Source organism: Corvus hawaiiensis, chromosome 7 (genome assembly GCF_020740725.1).
Source record: "Corvus hawaiiensis isolate bCorHaw1 chromosome 7, bCorHaw1.pri.cur, whole genome shotgun sequence".
NCBI lineage: Eukaryota > Metazoa > Chordata > Aves > Passeriformes > Corvidae > Corvus > Corvus hawaiiensis.
Window position 1 is genome coordinate 22,202,048 of NC_063219.1, and position 21,883 is coordinate 22,223,930.

Here is a 21,883-nt window from a genome sequence, read left to right on the forward strand (position 1 = left end):
ATAAGGAGCCCACAGTTTATAAATCACCACCTCAATCCATATAAAAAAAAAAAAAAGCAGGATTGGGTCTCAGGTGATATTCACAGTAGCAAGCAAGGCCTGTACCTGAAGCAGTGATGTGAAAGAAAGAAGTTTTTAATTTGTATTCTTTATGGTGCCTGTGGTGTCCTTGTTTAACTCCAAGATAAATAATCAGTGATAATGATGCTTGTTTTAGAAACATATCATGTTTGTGCTTTCATAATTGACTTGTCAAGAGAACAGTTTCAGAAGGGACTTTTTAACTCAGTCTAATATTTCATATTTGCTCTCTCACACATCTCCATTTTGTTAAAGACAGGAATGCGAGCTGCTGCAGTAATTTGAAGCTCCATAGCACCTGTTAAATAGATACATTGTTTATTAGGCCTTGATATTTACAGAAATTATGCTTGTGTTGTCGTTTACAATTTTTCCCTCTAATGAGCAGAAGTTAGGACCCTATACTGATTTTCAGAGCTGTGCCAATTAAGCTCAGTATTGCAAAATTCTGTATAGATAATACTAGATGCTAGCAAAGAAAGACAATTTCACGTTTTCAATGGAGAACATGAAACAATTCCCCTGTGCCCTCTAAGATTATCAGAGTCGTAGTTTGGTTATTATCAGGTAAGAATGAAGTGAAAGAAGAGAGCATAAAAAGTAGGGTGGGTTTAATCAATATGCTGGTGACACCTTTTGTGCTTTCACCTCTTTTTCTTCACAGATGGCATTAGATGAGTTAACTTGTACCTTATGAAGATTAGGCATGGAGAGAAATTTATTTGCCCTCAAAAGAGTAAGGATTTTAGAAGGAAAAAAGGATAGTGGGATGTAAGATGGAACTTTCTGACTGATGATATCCACTTCCTTCTGCTGCTCCTGTCTCAGCCCAATATAATTTGTTGTTTATATGCTATGTACTAATTACATTACTGGAGTCCCACAACTTTTGATGAATCAGTGAATAGCAGATACTAAAAAAGTTCTTTGTACAAGGCAAGCAAGTTGTGACCTTGTTCTCTAAAGTACAAATCTTGGCTCCTTTTGCCTATATGCTCTTCTTGCCATAAGGTGACAAAGGAAAAGAATTGCTTGAACTCTGCTTCAGTTAAATATAAGGAGAATAAATGCAAGTTTCTGATATTTGGTTCTTTATTTGTATATTTTCTGAATTCTGACAATGGTTATTGAAAGTGAGTTTCAGAAAGTGACATTTACTCTGTTCTTTATCACAAAATTCTATTTAGAAGTTAGAAATTTAACTTTCAAAATTCTAGATAGCTTTTTTTCCAGTCAGTGTAACTCTTCTGTTTTCTTTTTTTACCTTACAGTTGTTAATCAGTAATACATACTGTTGCCATTTGCAGGATATATTGGTTTTCTCATTCTCACTCAAATAAATAAATGGTATAAGGTATCATAGCAAAATTGATGCCTGCTAGTTCAGGCTGCTTACAGAACACATGTACATTCTCTGAGCTGCGGTGTCAATCAGTCCATCAAAGCAAGTGCCAACCACCATAAAAACCACCTGTAGCAAGAAGGCATTCTCTTAATTGGAAACCTGATATTATTCATTACATCTATTACTCCTGATTAAAAGCTGTGAAGCACCTTGCAATGGCATGTCTGATACTGACCAATAGGGCTCCCATAGGACCTTGATACTGGAGCTGGTATCATACAACCTGTTCATCTGCTTTCATAAAAATTTTCTTTATGAACAGCTGGAATCTCTAGTATATTACTGTGATAGTGTTATTGCTTGACTTTCCTTGCCTTATGATGAGGTAAAGCAGAGGGAATAGGGATTAGAGCAACTCAGGCAGGGACTGTGATACTTGAAAATATAAATATAGAGTAGGAACAGTATATGCTCTTGAGTAACCATAATGTGTGTGTACTACCACTGTAATCCTAAACAGGAGTAAGCAAGTTAAATTCTAGGTGAACAAAAGTGACCTAAAATTTTTTTATTACCCAACCCCAAATTACTTCTTCCCAGTACAAACAAACAAACAAACACACACACCAAACCAACTAACAACAGAAAAAACCCCCACAAAGATCCAAATCTCAAACAAAAAGTATCAGGTAATGCACCCCAAAACTGGGATTTTAAATTGTTACTAAACTTTAATGTGGTCTTGGTACCAGTCTTGGTAACCTCTTCTTACAAAAAATTACTGTTCACTTACTCTATCAACTAAGACAGATCACAGAATGTGTTTTACAGTGAAAAATACAACTAAAAAAAATTAATTAAAGAGCTTGAGCACTTATGAGGTGCTTTCACATGTAAAAGCTTAAGGAAAAGGTTATTTATGATCAGCTTAATTATGTCTAGTTATTAATTCTTTATTTATTCTTTTATTTATTTTTATTCTTTATTGATATTTTTTTGACTGAGTCGTTTTACTTAGGGAAGTGTAATCATAGAGCCTACCACATGCACAGGTCCCTTCTTCAACCTTAGTAGCAGAAATGTTTTTCCTGCTACTTTTTTGGATCAACCTTCTGGATGTCATATACCCATATCAAATGGTCACATTTTGAATATGCATATTTTGAGTGTATGGTCCATATGCATGGGTCTGGCACATCCCAGATATATCAACTGCATACGAGCTGTACCTGCTCAGCAAAGCTGATGCTTCACTGAAGTTACTATCTGTGTGTAGCTCAGCTGAAGAGCACATACAGCTGACTCCCTGTCCGTGAGATGCATCAGGCTCATCTCATATTTCTTTACAGGATTTCCTGAATGAAATTAATGGGGCACACTGGTAAATCTGAGAGGATATCACAGAGTCCTGTAAAGAAAATGGCTGGGATGAGCATCAGCACTATTGGTTCTGTGATCCCCCTTACCATACCCATTATTACCACTTAACAGGAAGATCCTGCAATAAGTATACACTGCAGGCAATTTCCATTTATAGATTATTTATGCTTAAATTAGATGTTGCTTGTTTCATTTTAAGGGCCCCCTTTGCAATATGAGAGGGGATCAGTGTTTATGGTCTTTTAGCATAATTTATTTTAAGAACAATGTGAAGCAAGAAACTTCCTTTAGCTGCTTCACCATAAATTATTATGCATGATTATATAGGATTCTAGGAAGTTACAAGTTTGTGTTCAAATTCACTACAGAAATGCAGATGAAGAAGTAAACGAGGAAATTAATTGTTCTCAGGAAAAATAGCTCCTTTTATGTAGGGCAACATAGCACTATGTGGCCTGGCTACTTTATTAATTGAGAAAATGTCTGTAACCATTCCTCATAAATTATGTCCTTTCACTGCCTGGTAGTCCTGGAATAGAAGCAGAAACTGTTTGAGTCCATGTAGCCTGAATTTGGGCCTACATGTCCCAATTTCTTGCTTGCCTAGGTTTGCATATCCTGAAAACCCCTGCCCTTTCTTAGGCATTATTGTACTACCATTTAATGTTTGGACACACTGAGGAATTCCAAATTTGTGTTGGTTAAAAATATACTCATAGGAACCTAAATTTCTTGGTTCAATTTTAAATATGTCCAGATACAAAGTTTTCAGATGTTAAATGAATGTGCTTTCTTAACAAACAACCCTCATTGCCTTCTCAAAAGCCAGTCACAGAGGACAACTCTGTAACTGTACGAAGACTCTGATACAAGAATATTTTTATCCCTTTTTATTAATATTTGAAATATACATGTGGCAGTCTTGGAAACCTGAATGTGAATTTGTCTGTGTCCCACCTAAAAATGCAGGATTTTTTTTCCTCAGATGCAATTAACATGATACCAACTTGATTTCCTTGAGCACAGAAATTTCTCCACCGTTATTACTATTAAGAACATTTACTTTTGAGTGTATATATGCTTACTTTTGAATGCATAGAGTGTATATATGCTTGTGCAGTGGTCAAACTGGTAGACTACAAAATTAGGATACTAAGTCATAGGAATGAAGAATCCCTATACATTTTAGCAAAGTTAACCTAACTCCACAGTGACACTCAGGGACAGACAGATAGAAAATTGTTCTTATTTCCAGCAGATATTTGAGTGTGTTTTCCATTGAAAAGCACTCTTTATAGAAAAAAAGTTCTCTAAATCTAAGTTGTGTGATGACTTTTACGTTACATAGAGGGCACTTTTTAATGATGAGTGAAGGTATACACCTAACTTGTACTCTTGCACCTTATCAAGGAGCAAAATAAATTCCACTTATCACAAACAGCTTTGAATCATTTTTAAAAATTTTGTTTATTCTAACTTAATAGCCCAGTAATCTTCAAAACTTGTTTATAACAGATGAAAGCAAAAGTACTAGGCTTTAGAGTAAGAAAAGCAATCAGTAATGCTATTTTTATGTCTGAGTGGTATAAACTTGATGACAGAAATAAGTAGGCAATTTCAAAAGGGCCCAAGAGTCCAAGGTCAGATTGAACTGAAGGAGGGCAATCCTAATGTTTACTGTCATTTAGATGAAATGTCTAAAGAAAAGCCTGTCACTAATATTTAAAGCCGAAATGCTCGCATGAAGAAATCTGACCTGAGACAGAAGTTCTGACCAAAATCAATATAAATAAAATTCAACCTTCAAAGGAGAAGCCTTTCTTACCTGCTGAGTGAAGCTGTAACTGAGCATTAGAGGAGTCTTCCTGAAAGGATTTTGCTAACAGCAGTTTAAGTTACTTGCCATGTATTTCCTACATGTCAATTTGTTTTAGTTAGTGTTACAATAGGTAGAATACCGGAATTCTAGTAGCTGCTACAGCACTAGCTATCATTCCATAGCAGATATCACTTAAAGCTATAGGCATCTAATTAGTAAAATACTTTGTTAATATACTGAAATTTCAATGTTATAAGAGAGAACTTTCAAAGAGGTGGTAGAAGTTGTAAGTGATAGACTTTGCACTTTTGGATTTTTAACATGCAGGTAGAGACTAGATCTAAGTCATACTTCCATATTCCATTTGGAAAACATTCCAAACGTAAGGCTTGGTTACATTTTAATAGACAGTTCTATGATACCTGAATAAATGCCTTGGAGAAATCCATGTACATTTTTCATATGCTGTGTTAAACCCTGGGTATAAAGCACTCTATTTTCATGTTGACTTTATGTGCATTTTCTTCCTTGTGTAGTAAAGATTACATTCAGCCAAGGACTGTGTGTAAGCCTCTCAAACAGAAGTTCCAATTTTTTCCATTTTGGTTTCCTAGACAACTGTCAAATTCTAAATACAGTCCATTAATCTGTTGTTATATGAAGTTTATTCTTTCATATTTTGTATTGACTAGTTTCTGGGGCATAGTTTCTGGGCATTTCCAGACTTAGAAAGTAAGGGTTTCAGCTGCATAGTTCTTAATGATTCAATTAATTTTCCAAGTTTAGTTTGTTTCTCTTTTTCTTAAGTTCATAAACAATGTTTTCTGTTGCAAATGCATTTTCATAAGTTTCCCTAGAAAAATTTAGAAGAGTACTACTTTACAAACAGAGCTTTCTATTTCTTTTACACAGCAAAGTCAATACTGTGATGTATTTAGATATTGCTCACTGATGTTTTATTGTAATTTCTTTAACACCTTTCCAGTGGATACTGTTGTATGTACCAGTGTTTCGCTTGTCAGCACATTTAAATTTTGAATACACAAAATTTTAGGAATTAGTTGAATTTGGACAACTAATTTTGTGGGTAACTCTGTTTCTTGTTAATCTAGAACTGGGTTAACACTTTTATAATTGCTCAACACCAAATATTGATACAGCTGCCCATGATTAATTTCTTCTACCATGAGATTTCACTTAGGTGACAACCATCACTGGCATATTGTCCTGTAATGGTCTTTATAAGAACATCTCTTTTTGAATAACCCCATTTCTTTCTTTCCCAGTTTATCATTACTTTGAAAGGAAGCTCAAGAGCATGAGGATAAAGTTTGAAACATTCTTTGAAGCAGTATCATGTCTCAGAATTTGAAACATATTCTAACCAGTTTTAGAATAAATGCTCATGCCATATATGCAGAAGACTTCAGGAAAGAGCCCTGCATGAAAGAATATGTGTAATCTGTCCATCAGGAATCACTTCTGACTAGGCCTGAGATTTTACCTATGATTCATTCTTAGGAGATGAATTAAGATAAGATACCCTAAATAAAAATATTTTGGTCGATGTGGTATCAGCCAAAATAATTTTCTATCATCACTTTCATCTACAGTAAAACTGTATAATTTGGACCCACCTATGAAAATTGTTGGTATTGGAGTGAGAACCAAAGATATTAGATCAAGAAAAAAACCCCAGAGGTTTGGGGGGTTTTTTATTTGTTTGGGTTTTGTTTGTTTGTTTGGCGTTTTTTGTTGAGGTTTTTGTTGTTGTTATTTCTTTTTTCTTTATTTAGTGTATTGCAAATATCTGCATTATACAGAAAAAATATTCAAAACTATATGAGATGAGATATTAGTTGAAATCCTGTAATGAAATTACACTGACATGGCCTAGGTCTATTATAAATTCAGGACAAAGGGCACACAGTTCAGCCAACCTGCTTCCTTCAAGTTTTGCTGTGACTACCACTGATGCTATTATACTAGCATGATGCATTGAGGTGGAGACAAGGTTGGGGTTACATGTGAAAAAAGGTTCTCTGCCTTGTGCTTTAATTCAAAATACAGATATGTTGAAATTACTGGCACTTCTAGTGTTATTAATAATTCTCACTTTAAAAATTAATTCCTCAACATTTTGCGAACTAGCAAATATTTTACAACTGGAGAGGTTACACTCCCTTTTTTGAAAATAAATGTCATATGAATGTTTAGTATTGGTGATTGCTCTTTTATTAGGAACCTCTAAAATCCCTTTCATGTTATTTAAAAACTGGTGAGCAACAGCACTTACACATTTTGCTGTATCTGACCATGAGATCAGATTTCAGCCACTGCTGCTTGAGAGGCAGAATCCAGATACACCCAATAGTCCAAGGGATGGGAAAGTCCCGTATGTACCCCCAGGGAAAGCTGCATTCAGTGTAAAATATGCATTGGTGGATAAGTATCAATGGTGGCAGAGTCATAATTCCCTGAGGTCACTACTGGAGATACAGCTTTCAGATGTCTTTGGTGGAAGCTCTCCAGTAGTGACTCACCACAGAAAAATGTGCTGAATCAGTGCCTTACTCAAAATGACAAGGGCATTGAAAGAATTTGCTCTTAGCCATCATTGGGATGAGTTTAGGTTACATTATTAAACAATGGAAGATCTAATTGTGGTACCACTTATTGTATATTTGGGAAAATGCAATTCTAGATTGATAGGAAATAGTACTAGGTGAATTCTAGGTTAGTTTTTGAAACATATTTTCTGTACTTGAAGTACTTGGAGATCCTCTATCTTTAAGAGTTAGAGAAGCAGTGGTCTAAGCTTTCACTTTTTGTTTTCCCACTTTTTGTGTTCTCTCTGACCTGATCTGTGTCTACTCAGATTTTATTTTATCTACAGAGTTTCTACAGTGGCTGTTCAATCTCACTGTATTTGGAGAAAAGTATTATTAAGGGCTGCTTTGGAAAGAGCAGAGACCTAAAAGAGAGGGATGTCTTCTTTTCTTCTCTAGGAGTAAAAGCAAAATAACAACACAGAAAAGTAAAAAAGGCCAGAAATATATCTAGATGAGATATCCAAATGAGAATAAATGTCTCAAAGACAGCTCACCTCAATCTCAATGGCTGAAGACTAATATGTGTAAGATGTAAGTAGACTACTTAAATTTAATGAAAATGGGATACTCAGATTATTAAAGACTGAGGAAGACATGGCCAACCTTTGGTCAGCGCTTGTAAGGATGCAAGTAATTTATTCTGAAGAACCTGAAGATACTGTGTTTTTCTGCTATTATATTACTTGGCAGGGAAGAAAAATTTTGTTGCACAAAGAAAAACACTTGTAATCTCTAAGATAAATAACTTGAAGAAGTAGCCATGTTTTCATGCAAATATAGAGTTAATTAATTTCTATGCGTGCTTAAAGACAGTAAATCCATTGGGAGTAATGATACACTGTTGACTTCCCCAAATGACGGGTGAGAGCACTCCTGTTAGTCTGGGCACCGTTACCCCATCTACCAAAGACTTTACTAGTGATGCAGGAATTTCAACACGACCCATTTTTCCCTTTTAGTTAAAGCACACAGGTAAAAGATGAAGTGGGATCTTTGAAAAGCATATCACTTAAAGATTATTCTTAAATGTACTTTTGATCTGTATTAGGTTTTGTGAAATAACTAATTTTCAATCCTGTTTTTCTTACTTCTCGGTGCTCTTAGGTTAGAAAAATATGTCCATGTGAATATGTAGACTTATCTTTGTCTACTGCAATTAATTTTTGGGAAGCTTTGGACACAGGAACAAAGAATGAGAGAGCCTTGAAGGAACTGCAGTCCTGAAGAAGCTTCAGGTCCTAAGGAGAAGCCTTTCTTCCCAATTCCATTTTCTGCTAGAAATGCAGCCTTTTTCTTTTCACATTAGCAAAAGATGCAGATGTTAAATTCTGAGATTTGGCATTTCTTAGAAAAATAAAGGTAAGACTCTCTATTCTTCTCAGCCAGAAATAATGTTTCACTGCAAAAGATGGCCAGTTGATATACCGCTATGTATCTTCACTAAAAAAAATACCAGTGGATGAATGAAATGAACACCTTTATGAGGTCTAGCTGTAGAAGTTTGTGTTACATATATTGTAGCTATTTTTCATTGGAATGTAAGGATCTCTAATGTTGGAAAGTATTTGCAAAATGTTGATTAGAGTACAGTATTCCAATTAGGCTGGTGGGCTAAGAGACCCTTCTTCTTCCTCTTCAATTGCATATGGTTTTCATTTGTCTTCAGGTTTCTCCAATACTTCAAGTATTGACACATGATCTCTTTTCACACATTTTCAGAGGCAACTCACGGTGTTAAAGAAAATACAAGGCAGGCTTGCATTTAAAGAATTCCTAGAGGTTTTGGTCAATTTTTATAGATAAATGGGTCAGATGATTTATTTTGGGAGTTCTACAACTTGCAGCTAGGTATCTGAGGAATTCAAGTCCATTCCTTTACATAACCTATCAATTTTTGATTAGTAAGGACTAAGATAAGAAATAGGAACAAACAAATTCGAAAGCAAATGTTCGAGAGAGGTCGAAGGAAGGAAGGAAGGAAGGAGGGAGGTGACTGGAATGGCAATGGGCAGAAACAGACAAATAAATGGGGAGAAAGGCTATCCATAGCAATGTCTAGTGAGAGAGAGCAGTGTCCAATAATATTTTCCCAAGAAGTGGCGTCTGGATCTTTCAGACAGGTCTGAAATTGCTTTCCAGCCTCTAATCTAATCTAATCTAATCTAATCTAATCTAATCTAATCTAATCTAATGTTTTGAATGTTTTCCCATCTGCCTAGTCTTTCACCAATCAGACTGAACCTCATGTAACATATTCTATACAGATTTCCAAAGTCTTACAGTGTTTTCTTTTGCTGAGGTTGGGGTTCTAAGGTTTAGTTAATGTATTTTCACACCTAATTTCAAGTCATTACTGAGAACATGAAATAAAATTGCATGTAATACCCCTGAAGCACCTGAAGCATTTATTGCATTTACTATTCTTTGGCCGGGTTTTCAGCCACTGTGAACTACCAGTTCATATTCAGCCACTTATTCTAATTCACCCCAATCTAAATCATTTTAAGGCAAGTTTTTATTAAGGAATATTGTTTCTGTGACATACCCTTATTAGTTGATTTCATATTCTCATAACAAGTATTTTTGTCTTCTGGGATTTATTAATTTTATTAATAAACACCTGGTGGTGATTTCATTATTTTTATTTTGAATAGTTATGTAACACTAATGCCTATAGGCTACTGAGGCTGACTGTGCAAATACAGGCAAAAATATAAAATACAAATACAGTCATTGCTATAGGTAAATTATAATCTAAAAAAGCTAACACAATGGATCAATAGCAAATGTTGAATTTAATGGAAAAAAAGAAAATCGTAGGTGTTAGTCAGGGAGGACATATAAACACAAATTCGCTTACTTTAAATTACTAGATTACAGTTTAAATAATAGGCAGGTTCTGACCAGGTGCTAAGTTCTGGAGGCTGTTTTCACCTTTGAGGAAATCATTCCTTTCCTTGAAATACCTATTTTTATGAAACCAACTTTCATATATTCCTTGCCTTAGGACCCACAGATAATTTTAACTGAATGTCTCTTTACATATTTCAAAGAAATCTGCATTGCATTGCATTTACTACTGTGAACTACAGCAGTGATATTTTGGGTCTCTTTTTTTTCTTTTTGGAATTCTGTTTCTTACTCAAATATTTTTAAAGCAGTAAAAAATAGGGTAAATATGCCAGGATAAATGGTGAATTATGTTAAATGTCAGTTATGAAAATATAATGATCTATAACTTAAAAAAAATTTCAGACCACATTTTTCTTCCTGAAATTATTCTCTGTGCACAAAAGCCATGAGAAATGTCAATGAAAATATTTAATTTTAGTTCTTCACAAGAAACTTGTACTTACCTATCCTTTTCTTTCTAGAACAAACTGAAGGCAGCATTTCCTGATTTGGAGTTTGATCAGAGCACAGTAACTTAAATGTAATTTATCTTCACTTCCAGAAAACCAATACCTGAATTTTGCAAAGCAACTTCCCAAACACTAAGAGAGGGAGCTAAGGTGACTCACTTCTTAAAACTGTCCCAGCATACACTCTCTTGTATCTCTTTCCTCCTCAGGACACTAAGAGCTTGAGTTGAGGTATTTTCTGATGACATCAGCACACAAGAGCCACACTTTTTATTTCTAAACTGCAGAAAGTAATCTCTAGCTGATGTTGAGGTAGTGCCACTAGCCCTGCTGTTTCTATCTGTCCTACCGTGGGAGACCCACCTTTTTGATTTGGACAAACAGCTTTACTTCCATTGAGACAGCTGGTCTTATTAACAGTAGTGATTTAGAGGAAAGTTTTTAATGCAGGCTTTAGCATCTGAGAGATTGTTGCAGGGCTTGGCACAGGGGAAGATATTAGTTCCAAATTACAGCTTCTCAAATAAAAGATTAGCATAAGAAAATTAGGATAGCCGGTCATTTTACAGATTCCATTTGCTATCCTTGCTCTTACTCCAACCCAAATCAACTGTTTCAGTTTTAATGGAATGAAAATCTCAGTAGTCAGCTTTTTCAAGGTTTTAGCAGACAGTAATTTAAAGGGAAAAAAAAACAGGAAGGTTTGCCATTTCTCCACCTTGAAAATTTTGAAGGGGGTGTGTGCAGTTTCATGCAAAATGCAGATAAACTGTTAGATAACCTGAGGATTTTAATAAACAATTATAGTATCTACCTGGTACCTACACTGGTACTTTCACTTTTACTATTTGCTCTATTTAAGATATCATAAAAATAGATAACTTTAGGCCAGTTCTTCTGGCTTTTTCAGAGACACAGAAAAATTAATTTGACATTGTTAGCACAGATATTTTACTTACTTTCTGACTCATCTTATGTAAGTGAGAAGATTATTATATTAAAAATAAAATTTAAAAAGTTATCCATGGACATAATATAACTAGATGAAATATGTATAAAATTTTAAAAATATGGATACTGTTTATTGCTAAATCTTATTATTAAAGGAAGGGACTGAAGGAAAACTGGAGAAGGACTTACAGAATGCAATGCTTAATTACAACTAAATGGCAAAAGCATGTCTTTAATAAATGGGAACCTCATTTTTCTAATGAAATGTATTTAATTATAGAGAATTATATATGGGATATATAGACCAAAATTGTATTTCAAATACTTGAAACTCTCTTTGCTGAGCAGCAGAAGGTACTCAGAGGCCTGGACCACATGTAGTTTTGAGACTCTTTCTTTAAAGATTGGTTTTTAATGATAGTTACTCTGAATTATTAGAAATACAGAATGTCTGGATTCTGCCTATTATCATTCATATCCTGGTAGTTTAGTTATCAGATAACAAGTGATTTTAAAACCAGTGAAGGAAGGGGAGAGAAGCTATCACTAACAAATGAACAGTTCATGATTCAAGGATTGCTAGAACTTGTTCAGGGCTCAGTACAGGCAACAGCACAACTTTTGTTTCATTGTTCTATTAAATCAATGCATGTATAGCAACAGTAATCAGATACATATTTCTGTGTTGTTCTGTTAAGCTTTGTAATCTGAATGAAAATGCTTGGGGCGTATTTAGTATAGGAAAAACCTTCTTGTGTAACAGCAGCAGCGAAGAAAAGATGTAACTGCGCTAGACAGTAGTGGAGGCACGTCTCAAGTAATGTTTCCAACTCGTCAGGAAAACTTTTTTGGGCATGTTCTTTTCCCTGAGAAATACAGTGAATCCCTAAGTCTGCTAATATTTTCCCCAGTCAGTTGTTGGCTCCTTTGTGGATTTCTAGCAATACAAATACATATCTTTTAAGTGAGGACAATGCATTTTGTTACACTATTCATACCCGTAAATATTAATGAAAAGCAGCCTAAACAAATGCACTGAACTATAAAGACAAGACAGGCACACTGATGACTTGATTTGGAGGCATCTTTTGAAACTAGTTTCATAGAAAAGGCACCTAGGGTGACAAATTGAGTCACAGACCTGTAAAATGGGGAATAAAAGAATGAATTATTCAGAAAGACCAAAGGTAAACCTCAGACATCTTCTTAGTTTATTAATCCTGCATGAGCAAAAGTAGTAATCAAAGGACTGTATCCAGAAAATGAGTGTGCTTTTAATTCTAAAAAAAACCGGGCAAGTGTGAGTTTAGGATCCTTATAATTGGGAGTTACATTAACTAAAAAAAAGGATTAGCAAAGGCATTCATCTTGTATAAAGAAAAAATGAGTAGCAGAAATTTCAGCATAGAAGCCTGTGATAAGGTTGCTTGCTGGAGACTCTGGCTGGCTTTATAATTTATTTTTCCTTTAATACTGCATCTGTACCTCCAGCCACTCCACAGTCATTCTGCACTTTACATTAACTCATAGTTCTCCAGGATATTTCTTGAGAGATATTTTCTTCTTTGTGTCTACAGTACAGTGTATTTTATTTCTGAATTTATGGTCAGGTATCTTGGTTCTGGTTTTGTATTACTTATCTGCTTGGTGCTATAATCTACTGTCTAAATTGTTTCAGTGACTTCAGTGCTGATCATACATACTAATGCTGTGCTGTGAACCCACTCCAGAGATAAAGACTTGAGGTGGCACAGGACCATGAGTTCTTACTATGTCATTGGATTGGTAACTCAGATTTAGGAATATGCTGCTTCATTTCTTTCCTCCAGTTTCTTACTCTAGGTTTTTCAAGCACTTTTTAACATCCCCTTCTGCCTTCATATCTTATTTCTTAAGATCATTACTGTAGCACTTCGTGTGTCTCTGTGTGTGTGGATTTCTGCAAACTGCTTCAGACAGGCAAGAAGCTTTAGGACAAAGACTATTGAATGAGTGCAAATGAGCAGAATATTATGTCTCAAATCTAGATGTGGCATCTCCAGTATACAGATGTTGCACATTCATGAAGTAATGTAGGGAAGGTTACATGGTTTAATGTAACAGAAAATATAATTAAACAGAAAACATAATTAAAGCTCATTAGTTAAGCATTGAAACTCACTCTTAAAATTGGTTGTCATAATTAAAATTTTTACAACACTATGCCACAAACTCTTGCAAAGTAGACACCAAGTAAGGCTTTAATTTCTTCTGTGGTGGCACCACTCTTTAACCATATCTGCCTTCATTTTGCCATTCTCTCCCTCCAGCTATTCAAACCTCTCAGCTGTGCTGTACAGTACATCACTTTAAATTACTGTTCCTACTGCAGAAGGAGTTGGAAGAGAGAAAAATAACACTGCTTTCAGTTGATGCACTGCAGGACTTCATAAAGAAACCTGCTGTACAGTAGAGAGTTCAGTGCAGAGAGCAGGAAAAAGTAGCATCATCCACCCCTGGTACTAAAGACATTCACAGGGAACTAGAGTCTTAGGTTTCAGACTAGTTTCAGTCTGCAATAATACTATGACACTGGCCTTGCAAAGAATCAGAAGCAGCATCTTTTCCCACATAGCCTAGACTGTACATCCTGTTTCTTTTTACTCAAAAGACTGGTTTTGATTCACAGCTCACAGTCAATAAATGCAACCTAACCTGCTCTGGTATCTAATATTAGCCTTCACCACAGCTAAGTGTCAGTAAGAAAGAATTATGCTTGTTCCTCCCATAATTCAGTTGCTGTCATTTAAACAGCACCAGTCATGCAAAATCTTTTAGTTTAATGAAAGTATTTACATTTGTAAGGTTGTATTGCCTATGCTTGAAAAAATATGGAAAGATAAAATCTATTAAGTAGTAGAATGCAGGTTTACAATTTTCAACAGTACCTCACAGACTATGCATTTATATTTGCTGTTAAAAAAAAAAAAAAAAAAAAAGCTGTACTGTTAAAACACTTGTATCAGCAGTTCGCTCTAACTGGGAGTGTCCAAGGACACAGCCAAAGCAGTGTCTGTGGGCAGAAATAGTGTCTTTTTCCGGATCAGCAGGAAAAAGCTGAAAAATAATTTATAAAATATCTAAATAAATTCTGAACAGTTGCTTTTAACTGTCATTCAGCCTTGAAATATACTGCTTCTATTTCTATTTAAGCCTGGAAAGAATTTCTGACCAAATGTTGGGGTTTTTTCCATTGGTACAATCTCGCTTGCCTAAATTATTTCATTTTCTATTATAGGTCATTCTTATGCAAGAATCTATAAGTAATTAAATTTACAGGATGAAAACATGGCACAGGCACTGCTGGTACCACCTGGACCTGAAAGCTTCCGCTATTTTACTAGAGATTCTCTCGCAGCTATTGAAAAACGTTCTGCAGAAGAAAAGGCTAAAAAGCCCAAGCAAGACCATACAGATGATGATGATGAAAATGGTCCAAAACCAAACAGTGACTTGGAGGCAGGAAAGACACTGCCATTTATTTATGGTGACATACCTCCAGGAATGGTATCTGAACCTTTGGAAGACCTGGACCCATATTATATCAATAAAAAAGTGAGTGAATACTGTTTTGCACAAAAGAGAATATAACTTTATACACTAGAAAAGTTTAATCACAAAATGGGATGGTTAGAACTATCAATCCACTAAATATCCAGAATCATCCTTTAATTTAACAGAACTGATTGATGCTCTTCCATATTGTGACTGTTTCAATTCTGTTGAGTTACTTGTTACTTACTTCATCATAAGGAAGGTGTATCTTCCTTGATCTTGCCTGACCTTGAGAACAGAATGAATTTTCCTGATTTCAATATAATAGTAAGAGTGGATATGACAAAAGAGATGTTTCAAGCATGGTTTTGCAATGGAAATAGTTGTAGATAACAAGGTAGCATCCACCCAAGTTAGTGAAATAGAGGACTGTAAGCATATTCTTTGTTTCTGTACAGCTGTATAACATATGCAAACATATATATGTATGTAAGAAATACATATGTATCTCTATATATGTAGCATATAGAGACTCTTTAAATCTTGGCTCATATGAAACTACCACAATGCAAACTATTGCTTGAGGTGCTTGGGTTTGCTATGATAGATCTCTACTGCAAAGGTGTCAATTAGAAGTCTCTGGCAGACACCATGGAAAAGCTGAGTTTTGATGAAGGAATTGAAAAAAGACATTTTTGGTGTTCTGAAGAGTTCATACAGAAAAGCCAGAGCAAAGAGGTTTGAGATAAAAGCTATGTATCTAAGTTAAATGTGTGGGGCTGTAACACAACTGGACCGTTAGTAGAAAAACTGTGCTCCATGAAGAATGTAAACTCCTAAAAGAGATGCATTTTCCCTTCCAATTTGCACAGTCATACACAGTCCTCCTTTTCACGTGATCCCCAAGTCAGGGACTCAGAGATAGAAAAGGTAGTTCAAACAGATCCATTCAAGTAAAAAAATTGACTTTTTAAAAGTCAGGATTTGCAGTAGAGTGTATGGGTTTTGGTCTTGTATCAATGATGCATGCAATTGGAAGCAGACTAATGTTATTTGAGTTAGGAGAAAGACAAGGAACAAACAAGTATATTTCCATAGTTGGGATTAGCTGTAGACTTTTAAAATTCTCCAGGGTCTGAAATAATACCTGGGAATAGGTAAAAGTACCTAAGGTCCTGCACTGATTACTGAAAGGTACAGGTGACAGTAAGAGCCAGTTTTCATCTACACCCTTGTTTATTTCTGCGTGCTCCTTTAGCAGCATTAAGATCTTCTCTCAGTTTCTGATAGACCTGCAAAATGTTGTGGGTAAGGAGAGTGAAGGAAGATGAAGAGGTGGATAACACCCCTAAATTAAAAAATGCAGAAGGTTTTTTATGGAAAAGTACTTGGGAGTATCTTTTCCCATCTCTCTGAAACAGAGAAAGGACTCGACACAGTTGCACTAATGATGGCTTGAAGCATTCCAGGCTGCCATCAAGATAAGAAACTTGATGCTGAGCCCTATAACAAAATCAAGGCATAAAATACTTTAAACTCCAAAGAAACTTAATTTATTTGTCAGGAAAAGATCATGCAAATAATACTCTCACTTTTGTGGCTAAATTTTTGGTTGCCTTTGGTTTGTAAAACTGGTTTAAAAATTATGGCCTCAGTAATGGGAACAGAAAATAAAGCAGAATATGTATGTAATTGCATAACCTAACAGTTACCAAAGTTAAATAAACAGTGCTGTAGATAATACAAGTATGTACATTATTAAGAAAATGTAAAGAAATTAAAGCTTAAAGAAACAGCATTGACAAGGGTTATTTAAATTTATATGTTTTGGGTTATAACAAGAGTTCCATGCAAATTCTTACTTACAGTATAATTTTCAGCACTAAGGGCTTTTCTGGACTAGCTGCAAAAATTCAGGAATAAAGTTGCATAAATAAGTTCAGGGATAAAGTTATCTGAACAAGCCTTCTACAAGTGAAATTTCAGAAAACCTGAGTTCTGAAGTATAGTTTCTAACCTCCATTGATCAGAAAACGTAGTCAGATTTTTTGGAACAAAAGTGTAAAAGCTCACACTAATAATGGACTTCTTAGTCTATGAGAACAATTAGTAAACTGTCGAATCTTTAGTCACGGGTGACATCTGTATTTATATTACGTAGCAGTATAATTAGGCTCAATAGAAAATAAATGGACATCTTAAATCATGGATTAGAGTTAGTCATCCCTCCTCTGGTGTATAGTAGCAAGTACCCTTAATTATTGACTTGTCAATGCAGAGGAAATCATACGTGAATTGTAGTCTGTCTTCAGGCTCAGCTGCAGCAGTGACCTTGGGACAGGCAACATCTTTCTAGCATTTCCAGCTGGGTGAAGGACTGTAGGGCAGGGAGAAATGCCAAGGAGTGTGTGTCCGTTCTCTGCCACCCTCAGTGTTAGCTTGATGTTATTCCATGAACAGGCACCAGCCACACTCCTTCACCTGTTTTCTTTCCCACCATGAAGAGGTTTGCTTTCCCTGCCTGAGATGACTGACCAGATAGTCAGTAAAGGCCACAGAGAGGGCAGCATTTTTCTGATCACGGCCAAGTTTTTACAGAGAATGGAATTCAACATGGAGAACAGTGATACTATATAGCTCTGCTGAGAGTGTAACAGAGACCCCATTATGTTAACACAAAGCAGAGCCATTACCATCGACAAAGAGCAAAAGGAATGAAGAATAGTCATGTCCTGAAGAAATTTCAAGCAGCACCAAAGATGCAAGCAAACCTCATTCACACACAAATACACTTAGGCAGCGACTGCTCACAGAAACATAATAAACTGAACAAAAGCCATACGTTTATCAGGCCAAATTTTAAAAGATAATGACTAGCTAAATTTACTGCTCACATATAGGGAGAGTAAGAGCACAGTGTTAATAACAAAACCAGCAATTTTTTTTAAAAAAAGATTTGTTGTGATAGGATGCCGAATTCTGGTGTATGTTTGTCTCACATTGCTCAGAACTACCTTAACTGGCAATTTATTAATCATTTTAATTTTTTCACAGATATATGTTTTGGAAGATGCATATAATTTATATTGGTAGTTTTTAAAATAGAAAATGAAAGCAAAATTATTTTTAAATTGTGGTTGATTGTGGAGTTACAATTTCTCCTTGTCACTATATATATCTGTGTGTATACAATTCTGTCAAGTATTTGTTCCAAATACAAAGTGGCATTTAGAATTGCCCTTTTGCTATTTTGGTTTTGTTTGTGTTCACTCACAAGGTAGAATGTATTTGATAAATTTGAAGGTCTCACTTTAATCAAAGACTTCATTAAAAATAAAATTGAAGTATTTTAGTGACAAAATGCTGCATTTTGCTTTTATTGATAAGCTGCCATTGTGTTTTGTAATTCCCACCAATTTTAATAACATCAGAATTCATTCCACATGCTGGCAAATTTTGCACATTGAAGAATTGGCTGTGGAGGGCTTAATCCATTGTATTCATAGAAATCAGTTATTTTCCTACCACAGGCAGACAGTAGAATGGAACTTGTACCTCTCAGGTGGAGAATGGAAAGTTTTAGTAGAAGGTGAAGATATATATGTAGTCAACACTGTATTTTAATTTTGTATTTCTTTTTTGCAGACTTTCATAGTATTGAATAAGGGAAAAGCAATTTTCCGTTTCAGTGCCACATCTGCCTTGTATATTTTAACTCCTTTTAATCCCATCAGAAAAATTGCTATCAAGATTTTGGTACATTCATATCCTTTTTTCTTAATGTTGATTTAAGTGTTGCTATTTAAAAATACTTAATGACTGAAATAATACTTTTCATGTGGATATACAAATTGTGTCCATGGGGGTGAACTATGCTAAATAAATATATGTTGTTCACACTTTAAAAAAGGAGCAATATCACACATGAATTGGAGTATGATCTTCATCCCTGCTGAGAGAATTCTCTACTGAACCACCTAAAGCTGTCAGAGTTTAAATATCAGGCTTTATATCTAAAAGGAGACCTGATCCCGTACTAAGCCCTGCAGCTAAGGCCACATTAGTAACAAACCATTGCACTTGAACATATCTAAGGTCACACTTTTACCAAGACCAGTAATACTGTTCATGAACTAGACTCGCTTAGCAAGGACAAAAGAGCATGGGTAAAGAGCTGCTTTTTCAGCATTATATTTTCAGCACTGGGATAGGTGTCCTATAAAAGATTCAGGATAAAGGAGCGTATTTTCAAATATATTTCAATCATGTTCAAAGAAGAACTTGGGCCTAAACAACCAACCTCGACTAAAGATCTTTTAGAATGATCCACCTGTATTAAATGAGTAATTACATTTGGGCAGTCATTCCATGATTTATAGAGTTAAAGATGTGTTTAAATTTCATTTAAAACTTGAACCTGCTATAATTACGAAAGTATTGCATTGTTTTACAGAAGTGCACCGTAATATGCCAGATGGTACACTATTTAAAATACATAAATTTATGTGCAAAGCTTTATTTTCAGACTTTAATTAGAATGTCATGTTATTTGTACACATTTATATACACTTAATATTTTAAAGCAATTTCAGTGTTATAAAGCTGTCCTACTTTTCTGATGTATGTGCCTTAACTATAACCTACATTATTCAGCATGCTTATCATGTGCACTATTTTGACCAACTGTGTATTTATGACCATGAGTAACCCTCCAGACTGGACAAAGAATGTAGAGTAAGTTAAATATTTTTACTTCTTTATTTTTACATCTTTTTTTATGTGTGACTCCAAACAAGAAGCATTTATAAAAATGTGAAATGCCAGAATGAGCTGGTCCAGAGTCATGAAGAACCAGATTCCATGAGATCATCAATATCTTTCTGGTTTCCTCCTGAATAACTTAAATGATTTAAGAGTAACACCATGTTCATTAAAATTATGTCTGAGGAATAGGTGAACTTCTGCTGTGTAATACAAATAGGAGCTCTTGTCCTTGGATATTCTGAGCTGTAAATTAGAAAAGGAGCTACAGATGTGCAGGTAAAATTGTGCATGTAAAATTGTTGCCATACCTTGCTTGAGTATCCACGATCTCATCACAGTGGGACTTTTATTGTGCCTTACTGATTTGAACTCATAAGTACCTGCCACAACAAGCACACACAACCCACAAACCACAAGAAACTTAAACTGCCAAGGAAAGGGCCTTACCTATGAAAGAGTAACAAAGAGCTGACCTAAATAAGGAATATTTCTCTTTCTTGTTCGTGGTTATAAATGCACGTTTATTCTCTAACAAAATACAGATACATGTTTTCCTCTCAAATACTGTAGAATCATAGAATGGTTTGGGTTGGAAGGGATCTTAGACATCATCCAGTTTCAACTCCCTGGCATGCAGGGACACCTTCTACTAGGTCATGTTCCTCAAAGCCTTTTATGTTTTTATTTGAAATACTACTACTCATTAAAGACCTGCTTCTAACCACTTGTTGCTTCTTTCATTCCCTCATTTTCTCAAATAGCCATTACTGGTTTTTATTTGTTTATTTCTCTGCAATAATGAACCTTACACTGAACGCTGTTTGGAAACTGCTACCATTAACCCATTCCCAGTTAACAGTGACGATGGCTTGTTAGAATTGCTGAGAGTCTGAAAGGAGAGCAGTAGGGTCTGTAGGTAGAATTCCTTTATTCTGGAGGTCCACGGAGATCCATGTGGGTCTCAGGAAGTGCCTGCATTATGCTCCTTATAACTGACTATTCTATGTTGTTAAATGAATAGCTGCTCACACACCAGGTAAACTGGTAATCATGCTCTACATCTTTGAGAATAACAGTCTGGGCATGATTTCTTATATTTGATTATTGTTTATGAAATAGACATGTAATATAGTCATTAGTATAGTTATTATCCAAAACTGACTTTTACAAAACTTTCTGATTTTGACATAAAAAAAATTCTTCGGTTTTTTCCTTAGACGTCTACCTGATTTATGAATGCAAGCAAAGAGGCAACCTTGTGAGTGCCAAAGAATGTACATATAAATATCAAAGTCTGAAATATATCCATAAATACTAGAGTCAGAAATTATTTGTAGGCACAAGAACTAAGATTAAATCAACCTTTTAGAAAATGAGTAGCATATACATCAGGTTCAAATTTCAACAAACACTGAACAGAACTACAATATTTGGGGCAAGTAAAGTTGATAATTTATTCCTTTCACTTCTAAATACTTTTTCTTTTCTTTTAATTCATCTTTGCTAAAGACTGGCACTGTCTATAAGTATGCAAAAATCCATTATTCCTGCTCTGATGATTTTCAGGTACACTTTCACTGGAATTTATACCTTTGAATCACTTATCAAAATTCTTGCAAGGGGATTCTGCTTAGAAGGTTTTACTTTTCTGCGAGACCCATGGAACTGGCTTGACTTCAGTGTCATTTTAATGGCGTAAGTGCTTCAAGAACTTTTTAAGCTTTTAGGGCATGAAATTAGTGGTAAATATTATTATAATAAATGTATTTATTTACACATATTTAATTTTTGCCACCTTTGAAGTTTAGACACCGTATCACACATTTTAGTATTCATAAATCAAAGTAAAATACGGCAGAAGCCGAAATGGAGTGTCAGCCACTAGTGTAATTACTGCTGAGGGACACTAATTTCATGTCCTACATTTTTCCGCTCACCAGCAATGAAGCCATCCCTTTGACTTCATGTCACCGTCCCATTACAAGCTAATTAGTTTAACTAGATGTTCAAATACAAATCAGTGAGTTTCACTTCA

The 21,883-nt window shown here is 35.1% G+C and overlaps 1 protein-coding gene across 4 annotated transcripts in view; it reads left to right on the forward strand.

Annotated features, from left to right (window-relative positions):
* The window catches only part of LOC125328475 (sodium channel protein type 2 subunit alpha-like), a 70,622-nt gene that overhangs the window by 1,207 nt on the left and 47,532 nt on the right, over positions 1-21,883 (forward strand). For 2 of the 4 annotated variants that reach the window (XM_048309210.1, XM_048309209.1), the window contains exons 2-7: positions 7,522-7,768; positions 8,342-8,596; positions 14,828-15,144; positions 18,730-18,848; positions 19,729-19,818; positions 21,415-21,543. In XM_048309210.1, the coding sequence (XP_048165167.1) occupies positions 14,878-15,144; positions 18,730-18,848; positions 19,729-19,818; positions 21,415-21,543 (605 nt within the window). In that variant the 5' untranslated portion in view covers positions 7,522-7,768; positions 8,342-8,596; positions 14,828-14,877. The remainder of the gene's footprint in view (positions 1-7,521; positions 7,769-8,341; positions 8,597-14,827; positions 15,145-18,729; positions 18,849-19,728; positions 19,819-21,414; positions 21,544-21,883) is intronic. The other 2 variants (XM_048309211.1, XM_048309212.1) reach the window with 2 other exon arrangements.